At 43.9% G+C, this 18490-nt stretch overlaps 1 protein-coding gene across 25 annotated transcripts in view; it reads left to right on the top strand.

The window, feature by feature from the left end:
• The first annotated feature begins 350 nt into the window (after nucleotides 1-350).
• RBFOX2 (RNA binding fox-1 homolog 2) overlaps nucleotides 351-18490 on the top strand; it is a 287058-nt gene continuing 268918 nt past the window's right edge. For 24 of the 25 annotated variants that reach the window (XR_012482832.1, XM_074271548.1, XM_074271549.1 and 21 more), the window contains exon 1: nucleotides 519-851. Coding sequence is in view for 24 of the 25 variants with exons in the window: in XM_074271548.1 (XP_074127649.1) it covers nucleotides 534-851 (318 nt within the window). In the remaining variant the exon portion in view is untranslated. Of the gene's footprint in view, nucleotides 852-18490 lie in introns of all 25 variants that reach the window. The other variant, XM_074271555.1, reaches the window with a different exon arrangement.

Here is an 18490-nt window from a genome sequence, read left to right as displayed (position 1 = left end):
CCTTTCCTCCGGTCTACAGCTTTCGAGAGGTGTGTCTGTGTCTGGCTCCCCGGCTGCGAGGGTTGAGCGTGTGAGACACCGAGAGCGCGGGATCCGGGGCGCGCGGGCGGCTAGCCGACGAGGGTCCGCGTGCGCGCGCGCGGCGGCATCAGTGGGGGCGCGTGCACTCTCGTTCTCCGTAGCGAGCCGTGAGACCCCGAGGCCCAGACTCATAGCGAGGTTGAGACCGAGCCCGCCGGGAGCCGGCCGAGGGGAGCCCGGCCGAGCGAGGCGAGAGCGCCAGGGGCCGGCCCGCCGCGCACGCGCACGCGCCCCCGCCCGCCCGCGTGGGGAGTGTGCGCCCGCCTTGGGGAGTCGCTCGCGCGCGCGCGCGCGCGGGGGGCGGGGCCGCCGGGAGCCCGAGAGTCGCGACAGTCGCGCGGCCGGTGGCGGGGCGCGGCGCGGTGAGCGTGTGTGAGGGCGCGAGAAGCGGCGGCCTGTCGCGTGTGGCCCGGAGCGGCGGAGGAGGCGAGGCGGGGCTGGCGGGCGGGCGGATGGCGGAAGGGGCCCAGGCTCAGCCGCGGCCGCCGCCGCCGCCGCCCCCGCAGCCCCCCGCGCAGCCCGGCCCCGCGCGGGGCGTCAAGCGGGAGCCCGAGCTGGAGCCGCCGCCCCCGCCGCCGCCGCCCCTGCCGCCCGCGGCCCCCGGCCCCACCGATCCCGGCCCGGGCAAGCGGCAGCGCACCGACGAGGGGGCGGAGGGCGTGGGGACGCCGGCCCAAGCGCGGCCCGACGAGGGGGCAGCGGCCACCGCCGGAGGGGGAGCGGGAGCCGGAGCGGCAGCGGCAGCCGGAGCTGGAGGCAGCGGCATGCAGGTGAGCGGGGCGGGGCCGCCGGGGCACGCTCGCGGGGGGCGGGGCCGGCAGCAGCGCCGGGCGGGGGGGGGGGGGGAAGAGACACTTGGGAGAGGGGAGAAACGGGACACCTAAAGGGGGACATCTGGTGGGAGGAGGAGGGACATCTGAAGGGAGACCTAGTGGGGAGAAGATACCTGGGACGAGGGGACACCCGGGGTAGGATGGGAGGGGTACTCCCGAGGAGATGCCCTCTCCTGGCAGGAGAGGGACTGGCCGGAAGGGCCACCCGTGGGGCAGTATCTAGCCAGGGGAGGGGGGACACCTGGGCAGGCAGCTTGGGGGAGCTCCCAGGGGAGCCGGACACCTGCTCTGAGAAGGGCGGGATTAGATTTTAGAGCACCAGCTGTTTGGGGTGGGCGATGCCGGCCTTTGAGGGCACTCTGGGAAGAGCAGTATGGTTAAGGTGGGGCTACCCAACTTCTCAAAGCATACCCGGCGTAGGGAGGGGGCGCTTGGTTTTGGAGGGGGGTCGAGCGTGGGGGAGAGGGACATTAGTTTTGGGAGCTGGAAAGCGAGGTCGCTCTGCAGGAGTTGCTAACTTAGGGAGGGAGTGCGGAGGCACTCTTTCTGGCCCATAGCCGCCTGGTTTGGGAAAAGCAGCACCTAGTTTGAAAAGTGGAATCCTGAGATTTTGGGGGGAATGCTCGTTTTGGGGAAGGAACATTTTCATTCAGGAAACATCTGCTTTGTTAAGGGGCATCATCTGATTTGGGGGGAAATAGAACGGGGTTCTTACATCATGGTTTTGGGAAAAGGGAGGATATCGCACCCAGGTTTTGGAGTTTGGGGGAGAGCTGGGTTAGATTTGACGGTTGCTTGTTTTGGGGGAGTTAATGCGACACCTGTTTGATGAAGGGAACATGCAGATTTCTGAGCTGGGGCATCCCCGGTCTTTTAAGGGAATAGCTGTTTTTGGAAGGGGGCTGTTTGGTTTTGGTGGCCCTAATTTTTGAAGAGGGGCATTTTGGAGATAGTGAGGACTGCTTTTCTGTGGGCACTAATTTTGGGGGAGGGAGTTCCCAGTCTGGTGATGGAGAATTCAGTTTTGGAAGTGAGTGGCTGGGGAGAATTTAGTTTTGAGTGGGCTGGGTTCTGAAAGGGAGATGGGTGTTTTCAGGAAGGGAATTCTTATTTTATTTGAGGGCACCTGTTCTGAAGAGTGGCAGAGGTGTTGAAGGCTAGAGAGAGGTCTGTATGGCTATATAGAGGATGGAAGAGGAGGGGGCGGTGCCGGTGGAAGTCCCCCTTTGGCCATCCCCATCCTCTCCTCTTGAGAAGGGAATGGGAGAAAGTTTGGTTTTGGTGCTTGGGAGTGAGCAGACAACCAAGCAAGAGGGGAGGGGGAAGGGAAGAAGGGGGCTGGTGTGATTTTAAGGGCCTGGGTACCCAGGACCAGAGGGTCTACATACAAATGGAAGAGATGGAATCAGGGAAGTGAGGCAAGAGAAGAGAGGGAGGGATGGAGAAGTGACTTGTAGGGAGTAGAAAGGGGATGTGGCTTAGGTTAAATCAGTTGTGGGACTTTTAACAACAGAAGAGGTTAGTGATGTGGTTACAGCTCACTGAGCCTCCTCAACTTGGGGTAGCACATCTGCTAAAGCGGCATCCCGGACCCAAAAGCATCCTCCTTGTGCCAGTCTTGCTTTAGACCGACAGCCAGGCTTCTCAGAGACTCCTTTCCCACTTCCTTGACCTCAAGCCTGAAAGGAAGTTTTTGGAACTTGGGAATTCTGAGAGGAGAAATTAGGGGTGGAAAGAGAGGGGGATGTGATGTTTGATCTGTGGCAGTAGCTTCAGGGAGGTCGTGGTCTGAGGTCAGAGCCAGAGCACTTTGTGGTTGGGGAGGGGGGCATGAACTCAGACTGGAAAAGCCTCATTGAGTGTGAGAGGTTGAGGGGGTGCTGCTTATTGTGGCTTTTCTTCCTGCTGGTGGGTTCAGAAGCTGTTCAACCTGGCCGATATTCCTTAAAACCTTTCATTTTCTCTGTTTTGCTTCCTGATTTTCAGAGCCCTTACAGGCTTCCTGGGCTACATAAATAGCTATGCCCATGCATGGCATTTTTCTGTAGGATTTTTTGCTCTCCTTTTAAAGACAAAATCTCTTCTAGAAGAGATAGTCTTGTCCTATTATGTGTTGATTTAAGGGAGGTGACCCACTTGTCTCCTATAGTGCCGAGGGTCCCAGGAGTCCCCAAATTGAGGGCATTTCTTCTTATTGGAGTCTTTTGCTTGATTTCCCTGTTTTGCTCTGGCTTTGACCTTTAGCAGGGAGACTTCATACAGGAAGCCATAATCTAAGGATCCTGGAAAGAAACTAGAAAGATTGTCCTAGTGGCAGAGGAGTCCCATTGTTAGTGTGAAAGCTGTACATTGAATGCGTGAAACTTTGGGGGCTTGATTGTTAATTTCTTTCTTTCTTTCTTTTTCTTTTTTTTTTTTTTTTTTTGATTAATTTCTTTAGGACATAGTTTCTTTGGTCACTTGAAAGCCTTTTTCCCTCCTCCCCTTTAACCTCATAGAACAATCTCTTTTGATTGATTGAAGAGAGGAAATAGATTGAACAGTTTAAGTGGCAATTTCAGTCTCATTGTTTTTTTTTTTTTTTTTCCCTTGTATATTCAGATGATGCTTATTTACTTATTTTTTAGTTCCTACGTGCTCTAGTTATTGCAGCCCAGAGGCATACCAGTAATTGAGTTCTTGCCAGTGTCAAGCGTGGTACTAGGTACTGTGGGGAAAGCAAAGACGGTTCTCTTTGTCTAGAAGCTCCTAGTGGGTCTGTCTGTCCAGAGTCACTGCAGCTGAGTGGTGGGCTAGGTGTCTCTTAAGCCTCAAGTGGTTAAGGAAAGTTTTATGGAGGAGGCAGAATTTGAGCTATGTTCAAAGGAGCCAACAGGAAATCACTCAACAATTAGGTTCTCACTTTTCATTCTAATAACAATGATAATAATTATCTCTATGTATATTTATACACATGTATGTGTGTAGTCCATTGCCTTCTCACATAGAGGGGAAATTGCATGGAGGAAGGTTGGGATGAACCCAATGTTTGCAAGCAGAGATGTGATTTCAGATTCTAGCTGTACTATTAGTTCTGTGGCCTTAGTAAGTATGCTAATTAATTCTTCTGGACCTCAGTTTTTTCATCTGTAAAATGAGGTGCTTGGACTAGTTGATTTCTAAGGTTCCTTTCAACTGATCTTCCCTGAGAGCAATGATATCTACTCAAATAGAAATGGGACAATTAACCATACATAACCAATCCCATGGGCTGCATATTGACATAGTAAGCCATGGATTTACTTTCTCTCTGTTCTATTGTGTTTTTATTTATTTTATTAAACATCCCCCAAGCATATTTTAATTTGCTTCTGATAGTACTGTGGGTGGCCTTCAGACGTCACTCTGAATACCTCTGCTTTAGAGCACGACTCTGGCAGTGTGGGGGAATCCACCTTGTAGGCCCATTAGCCTTCATGGATCAAGCTTTTTTGTAAATGGGTAAATAGCATTAAAGGAACAGAGCTGGAAGGAGACCTCCATCCTCCTCTCCAACTCCCTTTTTTTTACAGATGAGGAAATTGAGACTAATAGAGGTTAAGTGACTTTCTCAGATGCATCTTGAGACAGGATTCAAGTCTCCCTGACTGATCCCAGTACTTTATTTACTTTACCACTAATTTTACATGATAACAATTGGCCCTAGGATTTCATTTATATAGGGAACTCCTGGAGGAGGAAACTCCATCTATCAATGCAGGCCAGTCAGTCACTGCACATATATTAACATTTACTTATTATGCCTGCTATATCCCAGGCACTGTGCCAAGTACTGGAGATACAAAGACAGATAAAAGGCAGCCCCCTGCCCTCCAGGAGCTCCCTGTCTGATGGGGGAGCCATGTGCAGAGAAACTCTAGGCAGAAGAAACAGGAGGTAGTGGACAGAGGGACAGACAGAACAGACTGGGACTTGGAGGCAGTCAGGGAACCCCGAGGGCAGAGACCAGGAAGACCAGGATATTAGTTCTGCCCGAACTGGGAGGCACCTTTTCTTTAGCACTTATCTGAGAGAGTTTCTGGGGCTCTAAGAGCTTAAGTAAGTTGCCTAGCGTGTGTTGGGTCAGGGCTTCCTGGCTGAGAGGCCAGCTCACTCTCCACTCCAGTTCTCAAGTTATGTAAGCTGACATTTATACACTGCTTTAAGGATTACAGAGCTCTTCAAATACATTATTAATTCATTTGAATGTTACATTTGCCTTGAGGGAAGGTGGGATTACAAATGTGTTAGTCCCTGTTTTACAGAAGAAGAAGCTGAGCATCAGAGACTTGCAATGACTTATCCTTGGTTACACAGCTAGTGTTGGAGATGGACTTTGAACCCAGACCTCTGGTGGGTCACTAGGACTCCTCTTCTTTCCACTCCATGTGGATGTGCTGGTGGGCAGTAAGACGCTGCTGCTGGTAGCCTGGGTAGCTCATGTTCCTCCCTGAAATGTGTCCTAGAAGTTTGAGCGCTCAGTGACTGGCTCAGGTACGAGAGTACTGCCTGCTTGGGCCCCATACCCTCTCATCTCTCAGCCACTCTTCTGGATGTTTTTTCAGTCTTGCTTGTTTCTGGGTGTTCTTTCCTAAGGAAATTGGCCTTTTGGGGGCTGGTTTGGGACAGTCTTTGGTATCATCATGTAGAACATTTTTGGCCAATGTACACTAAAGGATTTTTGAAGTGAATTGAGTTGGTTGTATTTTATCTTAGTTGATAATGCAACATTGCAGTGAAATCTACAGAGAAATAGTTGATAATGCAACATTACAGTGAAATCTACGGAGAAATCCTGAATCCCAGAGATGAAGGCCCCTTGATGAAATTCCCCAGCCTTCTGAACAATGCTGATCATAGGATTTAGAGTTGGAAGGAATCTCTGGTTCAGCTGATGAGGAAACTGAGGCCTTTCTAGAAGGGGGAAGTGATTGGACCAAGGCCTCCCAAGTGATAAGCATTACAGGTGAGATTCAGACCTGGTCTTCTGACTCCAGAGGCAGTGCTCTTTCTGAGATACCACAGACCCCTCTTAATCCATTTCACAGATTGAGGAAGTAGTGAGTGGAATCATAGAATTCAGAGCTCTGGTTTCTAAGAGCTGGAGATCATCGTATCTTTAGCCAGGTTGTGGTGGGGTATCTAGGAAGTTGAATTTACTGCCCCTTTGCAATAAATCATTAGTTTATAGAATATAATTTAGGAGAGTTGAGAAAATTCATATTGTTTATGTTGTAATCTTGAGGTTCAGAATATATCCCTATAAGAGAGCCAGTTGATTAGAATCATAGCAGATCCAGTCTCCAATATGTGAAAGCATGCATCCAAAAGAGAAATGAATGAAAGAGGGAATAAGAGCAGTTCTGTTGGCACCCTGGTGTATAAGGGAAGAAGATACCTTTAACTACTGAAATGTGCCTGGGGAAATGGAATCAGTTGTTTAAAGGGGAAAAGTACCTGGAAAGTATTTTTTTAATGATTCATTAGCAATGTCATTTACTTTAAACTTGATCTATATTACAGAATAGCCATAAATTCTTTCCTTTAACACAGCGATCTGTTTTCCTGAGCAGAATGGTGCCTTTCATCCAGCACATACTTAAGAAATATTTATTGAATATAAATCAGGCAAATTAGAAACCTAATTTAGGGAAACTTCAGAAAGATTTTTAGGTTGATATAGGCAATTGTTTCTTTTATAAAAATGGATCTTGCCGGGGAAATTTAAAATTTGATTTATGAAAAGCTAATAGCACTTTTAGTGAAGGTGTACCACACCTATGGTGTTAGAGCCTTTAGGGAAAACTTGGATGGTGTTATTAGGGAAGAACAATTCTAGGCTGCATCTTTAACAGATGGATGTCTTTGTGCTTCAGAGATCACCATCCCTTCCCTAGCTAGCCATCCTGGTAACAGGAAACAGAAAGAAAGCATTTCAGCAAAATTAAGTTAACACCTCAGCTCTCCTCCACTCTTCTGCCCCTGCCTAGACAAAGGAGGGAGGAAGGGAGGTGCGCTTTCTCTCTGGAGGGAGCTGTTCCATTTCCTTTCTCGTGGGAGGTCTTTCCTTCTTCCTGGGTTTGACTGATAGAGCTTTTGGTTTTTGTCTTTGGTGCCTGGGCTTAAAACACAATTTATTTTCATGATTTTCCTTATAAATAACATGAATGACATCTTATTAAACTTTATGAATCCTTGATTTAGAGGGGAGTAAACATTGTTTTGTAAATGGAGAAACAGAGGCACTGTGAAGTAGAAGTGATATCAGGTTTCACAAGGAAGATAATGAATGAGGAATAGAGTCTGTATGAGGATCAAAGTAGCTTTTAAATTAATTCGCTTAGCAGGAGTGCTTATTAAAAATAGTTAAAATAGGGGTCCAAAGACATATAACTATGTCCTTCAGAGTTTTAAAGCAGCTTTAATTTAACTACTCTGCAGTAGCACAACTTATGCTGTTTCTTTGGATCAAATTTTTTGAGGGGTAAGGGGATTACCGTGTTCTTATGACAGCACTACACCGAACAGATTTGTACCTCCTGAGTCCCATACAATGGTGTGGAGACCATATGAACGTACAGTGAATCCCAGCTTCTTTGGGGGTGGGGAGTAAGTTTGGAAATACTTCTACTACCTTAGCTTGTTTTTGTTCCCCCCCTCATAAAAGTTGCCTTCTAGTAGGAGAGATAAGTGCCCACATATAACCTGAATGCAGGCATGTTATGAATATAAATAGAATTATTGCTCCAATGATTCCAGGTGTTGGGCTTCACTGAATTGTGTCTCCCCTGGTGGAGGTCTGGTCAGCTTGGCTGACATGTGAAGGCAACAGAGGTTAGCTAGCTTTGACATTTATCATATTATAAAGAAGGCTGGCCCAGACCTCCAGTTTGGAGTACTGAGAGCAGCGTTTCATTCCTTTCTCTACAAGGTAAACAGGGATTTTACGAATATGCACACACCTGTGAGTACAGGAAATCAAGGATCAGATTGCCTTGTCCCTCACCCCCATCCCAGTCACCTTTCTTCTTCACTTCCATTTCTGTTTTCAGAGAGACTTCCCTTACTTTTAACTCTGACATCAGTGGAGAGGTGGTACAATCTTAAAATATTACATAGGACCTCTGAGTTCTCATCTCCCTATGAACCTGTGAAGCAGACCCAAAGATCAAGCATCCTCAAGAAGAATCTGAAGAATGGCCCAAGAATCATAAGGAAGTCTGAGGACCCTTTCTATCGTGAGGCTGTCTAGAAATCCTGGCTCAATGACATAGCCTTCATGAAAGCTGCTGAAGAGAGGCCCTGGCGCTGCATTGGCCTCCAGGACCAGAGCAGCTCCTCCAAGCAGGAATCTTTGGGGGTCTTATGCTCCAAATCTGGAAACAGTCATTATAGCTTTCTGATTTTTTTTCCCCTGAAAGGAATGTCTACTCCCCTGCCACTGGCAAAAGAAATTGGATGTGACTAGCCTTCAGTAGCCCACTATCTCCTCCTCTTCCTCCTCTGACCTGCCAAAAAAAAAGAGACTCTCCTATACTGAGCCTCTGCTCATGTCCGGCCCTCTCATTGGAGCCCTGGATCAGTGAGCTTGGTCCTACTCGAGCTAGAAGATTTGGACGGGAAGCTTTGAAGTTTGCCTGACAGACTACTAAGTATATCCAGTGAGGCCCAGGGTGGACTAATGTTTATCAACAGAGATGTTTTAAAAACCATGATACTTTGGGACTGGGAAAATGGGGTTGGGGAAGAGAGAATTCTGGGTTCTGCAGGAAGAAAAGATTCAGGCTATTCCTCCACCTAATAAGTAAATAAATTTCAAACAGCAGAGCAGAGTTGTAAAGAGCCTGACAGTCAAAATACCCAAGTTTGAGTCTTAATTCTACCACTTTTTAACTGAATGACCTTGGGCAGGTCACTTATCTTTTGATTTTCCATCAATTCACTGACTTTCAAAGTCCCTCCCATCTCTCATTCTTTGAATAACTTGAATAAATAGAAGTATTGTTCCACTGATTCCAGGTGTTGGCCTTCACTGAAGTGTGTCTCCCCTGGTGGAGGTCTGGTCAGCTTGACCAGAATTTTGCTGAATAAGTTCATTAATGGACAAAATAATGATGCTTCAAGTTTATGAAGCATTTTAAAGTTTAAAATCTTGACTAGTATGAGGTAGAAGTATGATTCCCATTTTATGGATAGAGAAAGTAAGGCACATAGAGCCCAATTAACTTGCCCAGAGTCACACAATCCAGGTCTCAAACTGAGCTCTTCTGACTCCACGCCCAGTCTGCTTTCCACAACATCACACTTACTTGCCAGCCTAAGTAATCAGAAAATGGAAGTGCTGAAGAACTTAGGCTCAGTCCCCACTCAGATCCAAACCTCAAAAGTAGGTTAATTCTCAGGATTCTTTACCAAAGTGGACTTTTCTTCATGGGAACTAATGGAGTGATTTAATAAATAAACATCAGGGATCAGACCTCGCACTCGCAGCTAACTTCCCAGTCCACTTTATCAACCTCAAATTATTGAAATATGTCCCAGATTCATATGGCAGGCCTGATGGGATTTGTCCCAATCCAGGCCCAAGCAGCTTTGCACAACCTTCCTAACAGGATCAGCGCCACTCAAAGGGGATTATCCAAACTGATCAGAGATGGATTAGATAATGCAACTTTAGCCAAGTGAGCTGCCTGCTGGTATGAGACCAAAGTGCTCCTACCCCAGCCATTAGGACGTACTCAATTCCTCAGATTCCATTTGCCTTCCATCCTCTGTGTTGCTTTCTTCTGGGCCCCAGTTTGTATTCAAAGAAAGGCAGCTAAGCCTTATAACCAGAGTAGAACTTCCTTCATACACGTAAACCAACAACATTAAATAAACCTACTTGTTAAAGTCACTGTTGTGCCTTTGTGTGTTCTGGAAATCATTAATACCTATGACATCAAGTTGGAGAATTACCAGGAAAATCCCTGTTTACCCTGGAGAGAATGATGGGTGAAATGCTGTTCCAGGTACTCCAAGCTGGAGGCCTGGGTCAGATTTCTTTAAAATAAATGTCAAATCTCTAGCTGACCTTTGCTGCCTTCACACATCCGCCTAGGAGGCTGGAACCCACAATGAAGGCCAATACCTGTAATCATCCATAGCAATAAATCTACTTGGAGTCCTCTTCTCATGGTATAGTTATACCCTTCTTGTGTACAGTGACTTGTGATGTTTTGGTTAAAAGAAGAAGAATATGCAGAAGAGGAAGAGTCAGAGGACCCAGTTCTCTGTTGACATGTGTGCTACTGCTGTGATTTTGGTTTATGGCTATCCTGAGACGATCCTTGTACTTGGAATGAGAACCACTTTGCTAAACTCTAGCCCTAACCTTTCCCTCTGTTGCTCTGATGATTCCTATATAAGTTGACTTCTCTCAGTTGAAAAATATAAAGCTAGTAGCTGTTATACATGTTAATGTAAATTTGTTTTTTAGATTTCATGTTTGAAAAAGTGAGGTACCTTGAGTAGTTGAATCTCACTTTTGAAGGTAGATATAAGAGTCATGACAGGAACTTCCCTTTCTAGCTCCTCCTTCTTGATCCCTTTCCTGCCAGGCTACTAAATGTTTCCCTTTTTTGCTACTTAAAAATCATTTATGCATTTCATAATTTGACCTCCTGCTAGACACTTGAACCTACTGTTAAGCATTAATAAATGTTTGTTCACTAAGGAAAGAAAAAAAAAAAAAAAACAAAACAAGACTGCAAAATAAAGCCCTCAGTACCATAACTGCCCAAATATCCATTCTAAAGAAGTATTTCACACATTTCCTTTATCTCTCATTGTTTGGGGGGGAGGAGATTGAGGAATCACTAAAGGGGTCTTTTCAACCAATATAATCTTGTTTATACAATAACTTGACTGGTTTGTGGGTAGCAGCCAATTTTGATACATAAGTTGTATTTCTTTTCATGGTGGTCTTTTGGCAAAGACTTCTTCTCCTTGCAGGCTATGATAACCACAGGAAATGATATTTCTTGTAGCAGTTACCCCTCTAGAGAGAACCTGTGATTGAGCTGATTTTCTGTCTATCTGTAATCCCCATCTTTCTGATTTCTTGAAAGTTTGAATGTCAAGACTGAAACGTTTGGCTTTTTGAGATGTCTGTCCCGTTGTTCATTGGTCAGGGGACCCAGCAGTCAATTTAATGTTTGTTGACAGTTAAAAAAAATCTGTCATCCATCACATCTTCTCACTGCTGAAATAGAAGGGAGCTACAAGGGCTGAGGGTCATTTTGGATTTTTCTTTGTTTTATAGGTTGTGTGTGTATGTTTCTCAATGATGTCTGACTCTTTGTGATCCTATTTGGAGATACCAGAGTGGTTCGCCATGCTCTTCTCCAGCTCATTTTACAGATGAGGAAACTGAGGCAAACAGGGTTAAGTCACTTGTCCAAGGTCACATAGCTAGTTAGTGTCTGAGGCCAGATTTGAACTTAGGAAGAAGAGTCTTTCTGAATCCAGACCCAATGCTCTTTCCACAGTGTTATCTAGCTATCATGATTGCCTGGATTGCCATGACATCTCCCTTTCTCTCCCCCTAAAATTTATTTTCAGGCAAACAGCCCACTGGTAACATATATGCCTTTCCTGTTTTTGTCTCTAAACTGAGGATGGTACCTACCTCACAGGTACTAGCACAGGTGAGGATTATCTGTGATACTGTGAGGGAAGACTCAGGTTTCTGTGGCTTTTGATTCTTACGTAACAGTTATGTGCCAGGAGCTGTGCGTTGAGTAAACTTGAAACTGTCCCTTCAAGAAGCTTGCCTTCTAATATGTACACACAGAATGACTACAAGGTGGTATTGGAAGTGAACCAACTCTAGTGGCTGTGGAAATGAGGGAAGGGCCTTTGTTTTCTTGTTGAAGGTGGTCTTTGGACTGAGTCTTGAAGGAAGTGAGGGATTCCTAGAAATGGAGGTAAGGAGGGAATGTGGGGCTCCAGGCCTAGGGGTAGGGAGGAGGAGGAAGAGAAAGAGGAGGGCCAAGCCTAGGGGCCTTGAAGCCAGAGGTGGCCTGTGTAAAGCTCAGGGATGGGAGGTAGAGTTTAATGTTTCTAATAGCAGGTAAACCAGCGTGGCTGATGGAGAGAAGTTTTGGGTAGACAGAACAGAGAGTGGGATAGGAAGCTGATTTGGGAAGAGATTACATTTTCTTCCAAAGGTAATAATGGTAAAAGGCTGCTGGAGTTGATTGAGTTGGTAGATGGCTTTGGGGAGGAGGCTGGGGAGGATCCCAGAGAGAAGGCTGGCCTAGTTCTGGTTGAGGTGAGAAGCTATGGGCTGAATGAGACTGTTGACAGTGTGATGAGAGAAAAGGGGTGGAGAAGATGGATTCCTTGTACCAATACCGTGACGTTTTTTATTACTACAGAAAGTGCTTAGGAACATTTGGGTGTATGTATGGCCTTTTTTGTTTTTGGCCTTCCTGGCCTAAATCTTTGTTCACTTCTACCCCAGGTCAGATCCTCCCATCACTTGGGTATCCTTTGTCCTTCCTTGCTGGCCCTGCCAATCTGGGGAAGAGTCTCTCCTGGGAAATCTCTTGCACTGTGACGAATAAAAAGCTAGTCTCTCTGGAGGGTATAAGAGAAATTCTTTTCTTTTCTGGCTTTTTATAAACATATATGACATCCAGCTGCTGCTGCTGGAAAGCCCAAAGCACTAAGAATATTGATATCTGTCATTCAGGAAGCAGTTGACATTCTTGAATTACCAAATAAATGCTAATAAACCTTGTTTTCTTCAGGGTAGAAAATAATGATGGAAGTTTAGAATTTTCACATAAGGTGAATTCCTAGTCTTAATAAAACCTCATTCCTTAGCTAATTCAAAGGCTCAAATGTGGCTTTCTGTATGGTTAAAAAAAAAAAAATTAACCTTTTTTGATGCCGTCTCCTAGATTTCTCCTCCAAAAAGGAAAAAAAAAAAGTGTCTGTATCAGGTAATTGGAAACTTTCTTCCAGGGATGTGGTTTTTGGAGAGGCACATGGTTTATTTCACTTTCTGGCCTGTATTGGTTGTGTCACATCATAATTGCTTTTGCTACAATCAAAATACTTTTTAATTTGGGGAATGAATGGAAAAAGCTAGTAACTATGTGAGGTGGAAAGTGGACAGTAGAATGGTTTTAATACACTTGGCCCAACTTTTGAGGTGGTGGTGGGTGGGGGTCAGCGGCAAAGTTATATTCTAGAGGCAATGCCCAGATGTTGGGTATTGCTAGACTAGGCCAGCTTTGGCCTCTGGGAATTGACTGGTGATTCTGCTGCTCTTGAGCCCCAGTGCTGAGGCTCATGGGAAGTTCTTCTTATTGCTTTATTTTGGGAAACTTTTGCCACTGGAAATTGGCAGCTGTCCTGGGGGAGGGGTAGTAATTGCTCTGGGCTGTAATGATGTCTTGCAGTATTCTTACAAAGATGTCATTTAAGGATCTCAACTCAGGAGTGTGTGGGCTGTCATGAGACACTAGGACTTTGGGGCCACTTTTCTTGGAAATTGTTGGGACTTTTTAATGGGCCTGCTCTGTTTGTTTTGGATTCTTCAGACAAAGAGAGATGCCATAGCATAGGTAGCCCTCCTGCCACGATTTAGAGACAGCTGTGGGGTAGCAAAATGAACACTGACTATGAAGTCAGAGGATCTAGTTCAAATCTCACTTCTGCTCATTAGCTACTATGTGATGCTGTGCACAGAACTGCTCTGAGCCTCAGTTTTCTCATCTATAAAATGGGAGTGCTGATGCTTTCATTATTTGCCCCATAGGATTATAGAGTAGAGATGGAAAGGCCCTCAGAAGGCATCCAGTCTAACCTTCTCGTTTTACAGATGAGGATACCGAAACCCAGGGAGGTGATGGGAATGAACTGTTCAGCACTGTATAAGTAGTAAGTGGTGAGGTATCTGTGAGAAAAGTATTTAGTCATTCTTGTGCTACAGAAACATGAGTAGTTGTAATTTTGTAGAAAATGGCTTCATTCACTCAGTCATAGTAATTTTTCTGCTGTTACAATATGTTGGAAAGAGCATGGGATTTGGAATCAGAGAACTTGAGTTCAAATCTCAGCTCCGCCAAATACTACTTGTGTAACTAAGCAAGACACAAATCTTTCCGGTGTGAGATGGGCGGGTTGGAATGGGTGAGAGCACAAGCCCCCTCCAGCTCTTGGTCTCAGCATGCACGCTCTGAGCCCTGGAGCTGGGAAGTGTCCTTTAGCCATCTTGGATGTCATAGAAGAGAAGGGGCCTGTAGTTGGGGAATTGAGCATTTGCCCCCTTCCTCTTTCCCCTTAACAACGAGACTTCCTAGTCCTCGGTCAGTATGAGCATATTGTTCAACAGCTTCCACCTGCTGCTGGTCTGTTCCCAGGGGATAGGAGAGAACAGGATCGGATGATTTCTGAGTTGGGCTTGGCAGGACTGCAGGAGGCTCCCTGGTGGTCCCGAGTTCCCACAAAACCTCCTTCATTGCCCGGAACCTGTGAAAGGGCATTGTTGCTGTCAGTGCCTGGCACATGGGATTGGAGATTCTTCTGCAACCTCAGGAAGTCCTACAATGGTTGCTTCCTGCAGGGGGGAGGGGTGGCTTTGGCAAAGATTTCTGGGAAGTTAGTAGTATTAGCCCCTTGCCTTATGCTGTTGTGTGTGTGTGTGTGTGTGTGTGTGTGTGTGTGTGTGTGTGTGTGTGTGTGTGTGTGTGCGCGCGCGCACGTGCATGAAAGAGAGAGAGAGAGAGAGAGAGAGAGAGAGAGAGAGAGAGAGACAGAGACAGAGACAGACAAGAGACACAGAGATAGAGATAGAGATAGAAAGGCAGGTACATACAGAGACAGGCTGCCAAGTTGAAATGTTTGAAGAGCTTGTTAGTAGTAGCATGATGCTGAGTGTCTTCTGTTGTGTTCGTCCGTTTTGGCACATAAATTTACTGTAAGTTTTTGAATGTTTATGTTAGCCTTAGTCGCAACTAATACCAGGTTGATCTAGTTTTTAATGTCCACTGGAGAGGGGGCGTATTTTATGAGATGCACAGTGCCTGGCACACAGAGGAGGTGTGTAATAAATTTTTGTTGATTGAAGAGATCCATGGACTTTGAGGTCAGAGTTCTTCTGGATGCTTATTATTTCTGTGGCCTTGAATATGCACGGTATCTCTTTGGGATTCATTTTCTCAGAAGCAAAAGACCTCTTCGATATCTAGGGTTTTATAATTTTATATCTTTTGGCTGACATCAGTTTCATGACTGGAAAAGTCAGTGTTTCTGGTTGATATTAAAGATTTGGAATTGAAGAGACTTTTCTACTTTCACCTCCCTCACTTTGCCAGCCCTTTTTACCCCCACTGATTTCTAATTTTTCACCCTTTATCTCATTACAGTCTCTCTTGTCGAGTGGCTTGTTCTGACCACATGGGATAATGTCAGAGGAACATTGGGTTCAGAATCAGAACACCTTGGTTTTACCACGGTTTTACCACTTTTATCACTTGTATGGCCTTTAACGAGCCAGTGAACTAACCTCTGAATTGAGTTTTCTCCTCTGTCAGATGACAATCGTAATACTGGCCTCGTGAAATGATATACTTGATGTGAAAACACATTGTAAACTTAAACATGTTAGCTAGATGGAAATAGTAGCTCTTATTGACAGATTCCTCCCTTGCTTCCAGCAAGGGTTTCTTGTAGTAGTTAGGATTGATGTTTAACTGATTAGTCTGAATAATAGCTAGCTTCAAACTGGCTAGTATTAACACATATATACATGGATTCTTCATCTTTCAGAGGTGCTTCAGAGAGGTGATTTTGGTCAGCTGTATTTTGAAAAATACTGAGATTAAAAGATGGGTAGTAGGCAATTTTCTTTTTTAAAATAAATTTTTAAAAATTCTTTTAAAAAATTATGAGTTCCAAATTCCCTCCAATCTCTCCCCTACCCATTGAGAAGGCAAGCCTATAATATCAAGTCACACAAAATACATTTCCATATTAACCATGTTGCTTAGGAAAAAAAAACACAACAAGAAAAATAAAGTAGAAAAATATACTTCATTGTATGTATACTTAGTTCATCAGTTCTTGCGCTGGAGGTAGATACCATTCTTCTTGATTCTTTTGGGATTGGATCGATTTGAATCCAAATTGAATCAAATTAGATTATTGTATTGTTGAGAAGAGCTAAGCCAGGTGATCATCATTTAGTTTGCTTTGTGTTTAGTGGTTTCCTGGTTCTGCTCACTTCACTTTGCTTCAGTTCATATAAGTCTTCCCCACTTTTTCCAAACACTCCCCTCACCATTTCTTATATTTCTTATGGCACAGTAGTATTTCTGCATAATCATAAACCAGGACTTGTTCAGCCATTCTCCAGTTGATGAGCATCCCCTCAATTTCCAGTTCTTTGCGTAACAAAAAGAGCACACAGTTATCTTTAATTCTTATTTTGTGCTTATCTTTCTAACAGCAGTTTGGAATAGATGTTCCTTGTGGACTTGCTTTTTCTATCTTTTGAAACCTTTTTTGAGACTCATGTTTCTAGTTTTGTTGAATAGGATATAGAAGCTAACTGTTCTTTTATGATTTTGTGTTCAGTAGTGTTTTTTTTCCCCTTTACTTGATGTTTTAATTGTTTAGTTATTTCATTTCAGTTGTGTCCAATTATCTGTGACTCCATTTGAGGTTTTCTTGGCAAAGATGCTAGAATAGTTTGTCATTCCTTCTCCAGATCATTTTACAGATGAAGAAACAGGCTAAGAGGTTTATTTGCCTAGTAAGTGTCTGAGATCAAATGTGAACTCAGGAAGGTGTCTTCTTGATTTCAGGTTTGATAATTTATCCACGGTGTTATCTAGCTGTCTGTTTTAGTTCTGTACATACATACATGCACACACACACACACACATACTCCATCTTGTTGACTGATTTTGGTTTCATAGACCCATAGAACTGGAATGAACTATAAGTAATTGTTGGGTCCCAAACATCCATTTTCAACCAGTGTTTTTTAAAGGTTAATTTTTTTTTTTTTGCATGCTGGGTCCCTTTGACAGACATTCTATTCAAGTCTATGGGCCACTTCTCAGAATCATGATTTTTGAATGCATAAATAAAAATAAAAAAAAAAATGGGACCATCAAGGAAATAAATTGAAATACAGTTTTTTCAGCTCTCTTAGTTTATTTTTAATACACATTGTTATTATGTTGGGGGAGAAAAATCAGAGCATAAGGGAAAAATCATGAGAGAGATTAAAAAACAGAAAAAAAGAAGTGAACATAGCATATGTTGATTTACATTCAGTCTCCTTAGTTCTTTTTCTGGAGGCAGCTGGCATTTTCTATTCAAAATCTACTGGGATTCCTTTGGATTACTGAACCACTGAGAAGAACCAACCCTTTCACAATTGACCATTGCACATTCTTGCTGTTATTGTGTGCAGTGTATTCCTGGTTCTGCTTGTTTTGCTTATCATCAGTTCATGTAAATCTTTCCAGGTCTTTCTAAAATCAGCTTGTTCATCATTTTTAATAGAACAATAATATTCCATTATCTTCACGTGTCACAACTTTCTCAGCCATTCCCCAGTTGATGGGCATCCAATCTTTTTCCCATTCATTGCTACCACAAAAAGAGCTGCTACAAACATTTTTGCACATGTGGATTCTTTTCCCTCCTTTATGATTTCCTTGGAATACAGACCCAATAATGGGGCTGCTGGGTCAAAGGACGTGTATGGTTTTATAGTCTTTTGAGCATTGTTCCAGATTGCTCTCTAGGATCATTTCACAACTCTACCAACAATGCATTGGTGTACTGGTTTTTCCACATCCTCTCCAACATTTATCATTATCTTTTCCTATCATTTTAACCAATCTGAGAGATAACTATAAATTACTTTGATTTCATCATCTGAAAATTGTTGATATACTTTGACCATTTATCAATTGGGAAATGATGTGTATTTGCATAAATTTGACATAGTTCTTCATATATTTTTGAAATGAGACCTTTATTAGAAATACTGGCTGTAAATTTTTTTTTTCCAGCTTTGCACTTCCCTTTTAATCTTGTTTCTTTCTGTTGGTTTTCTTTGTGCAAAATTTTAATTTAATGTAATCAAAATAGTCAATTTTGCCTTTCATAATGTTCTCTAGTTCTTCTCTGGTCATAAATTCCTTCCTTCTCTAAAGATCTATAGATAAATTATCCCTTGTCCTAATTTGTTTATGGTATCATCCTTTATACCCAAATCATGTATCCATTTTGACCTTAATTAGGTATGGGGTGTGAAATGTAGGTCTAATGTAGGCCAAGTTTCTGACTAATTTTCCAGTTTTCTAGCAATTTTTGTTTGACCACCAAGGAAATAAATTGAAATATAGTTATAAAAATATTTTTAAAAACCACAAGTTCATGAATCTTGGGTGAAGAATCTTGGAAATTTATGTCTTTACCAATTCTACAATTAGAAAACTCTTTGTCCAGACACAATCTGAGATGTCATTGTTACAAAGCTATAT

The sequence above is a fragment of the Sminthopsis crassicaudata genome, chromosome 5 (genome assembly GCF_048593235.1).
Source record: "Sminthopsis crassicaudata isolate SCR6 chromosome 5, ASM4859323v1, whole genome shotgun sequence".
NCBI lineage: Eukaryota > Metazoa > Chordata > Mammalia > Dasyuromorphia > Dasyuridae > Sminthopsis > Sminthopsis crassicaudata.
The sequence above is the reverse complement of the archived record's forward strand: the minus strand, read 5'-3'. Positions and strand labels throughout refer to the sequence as shown.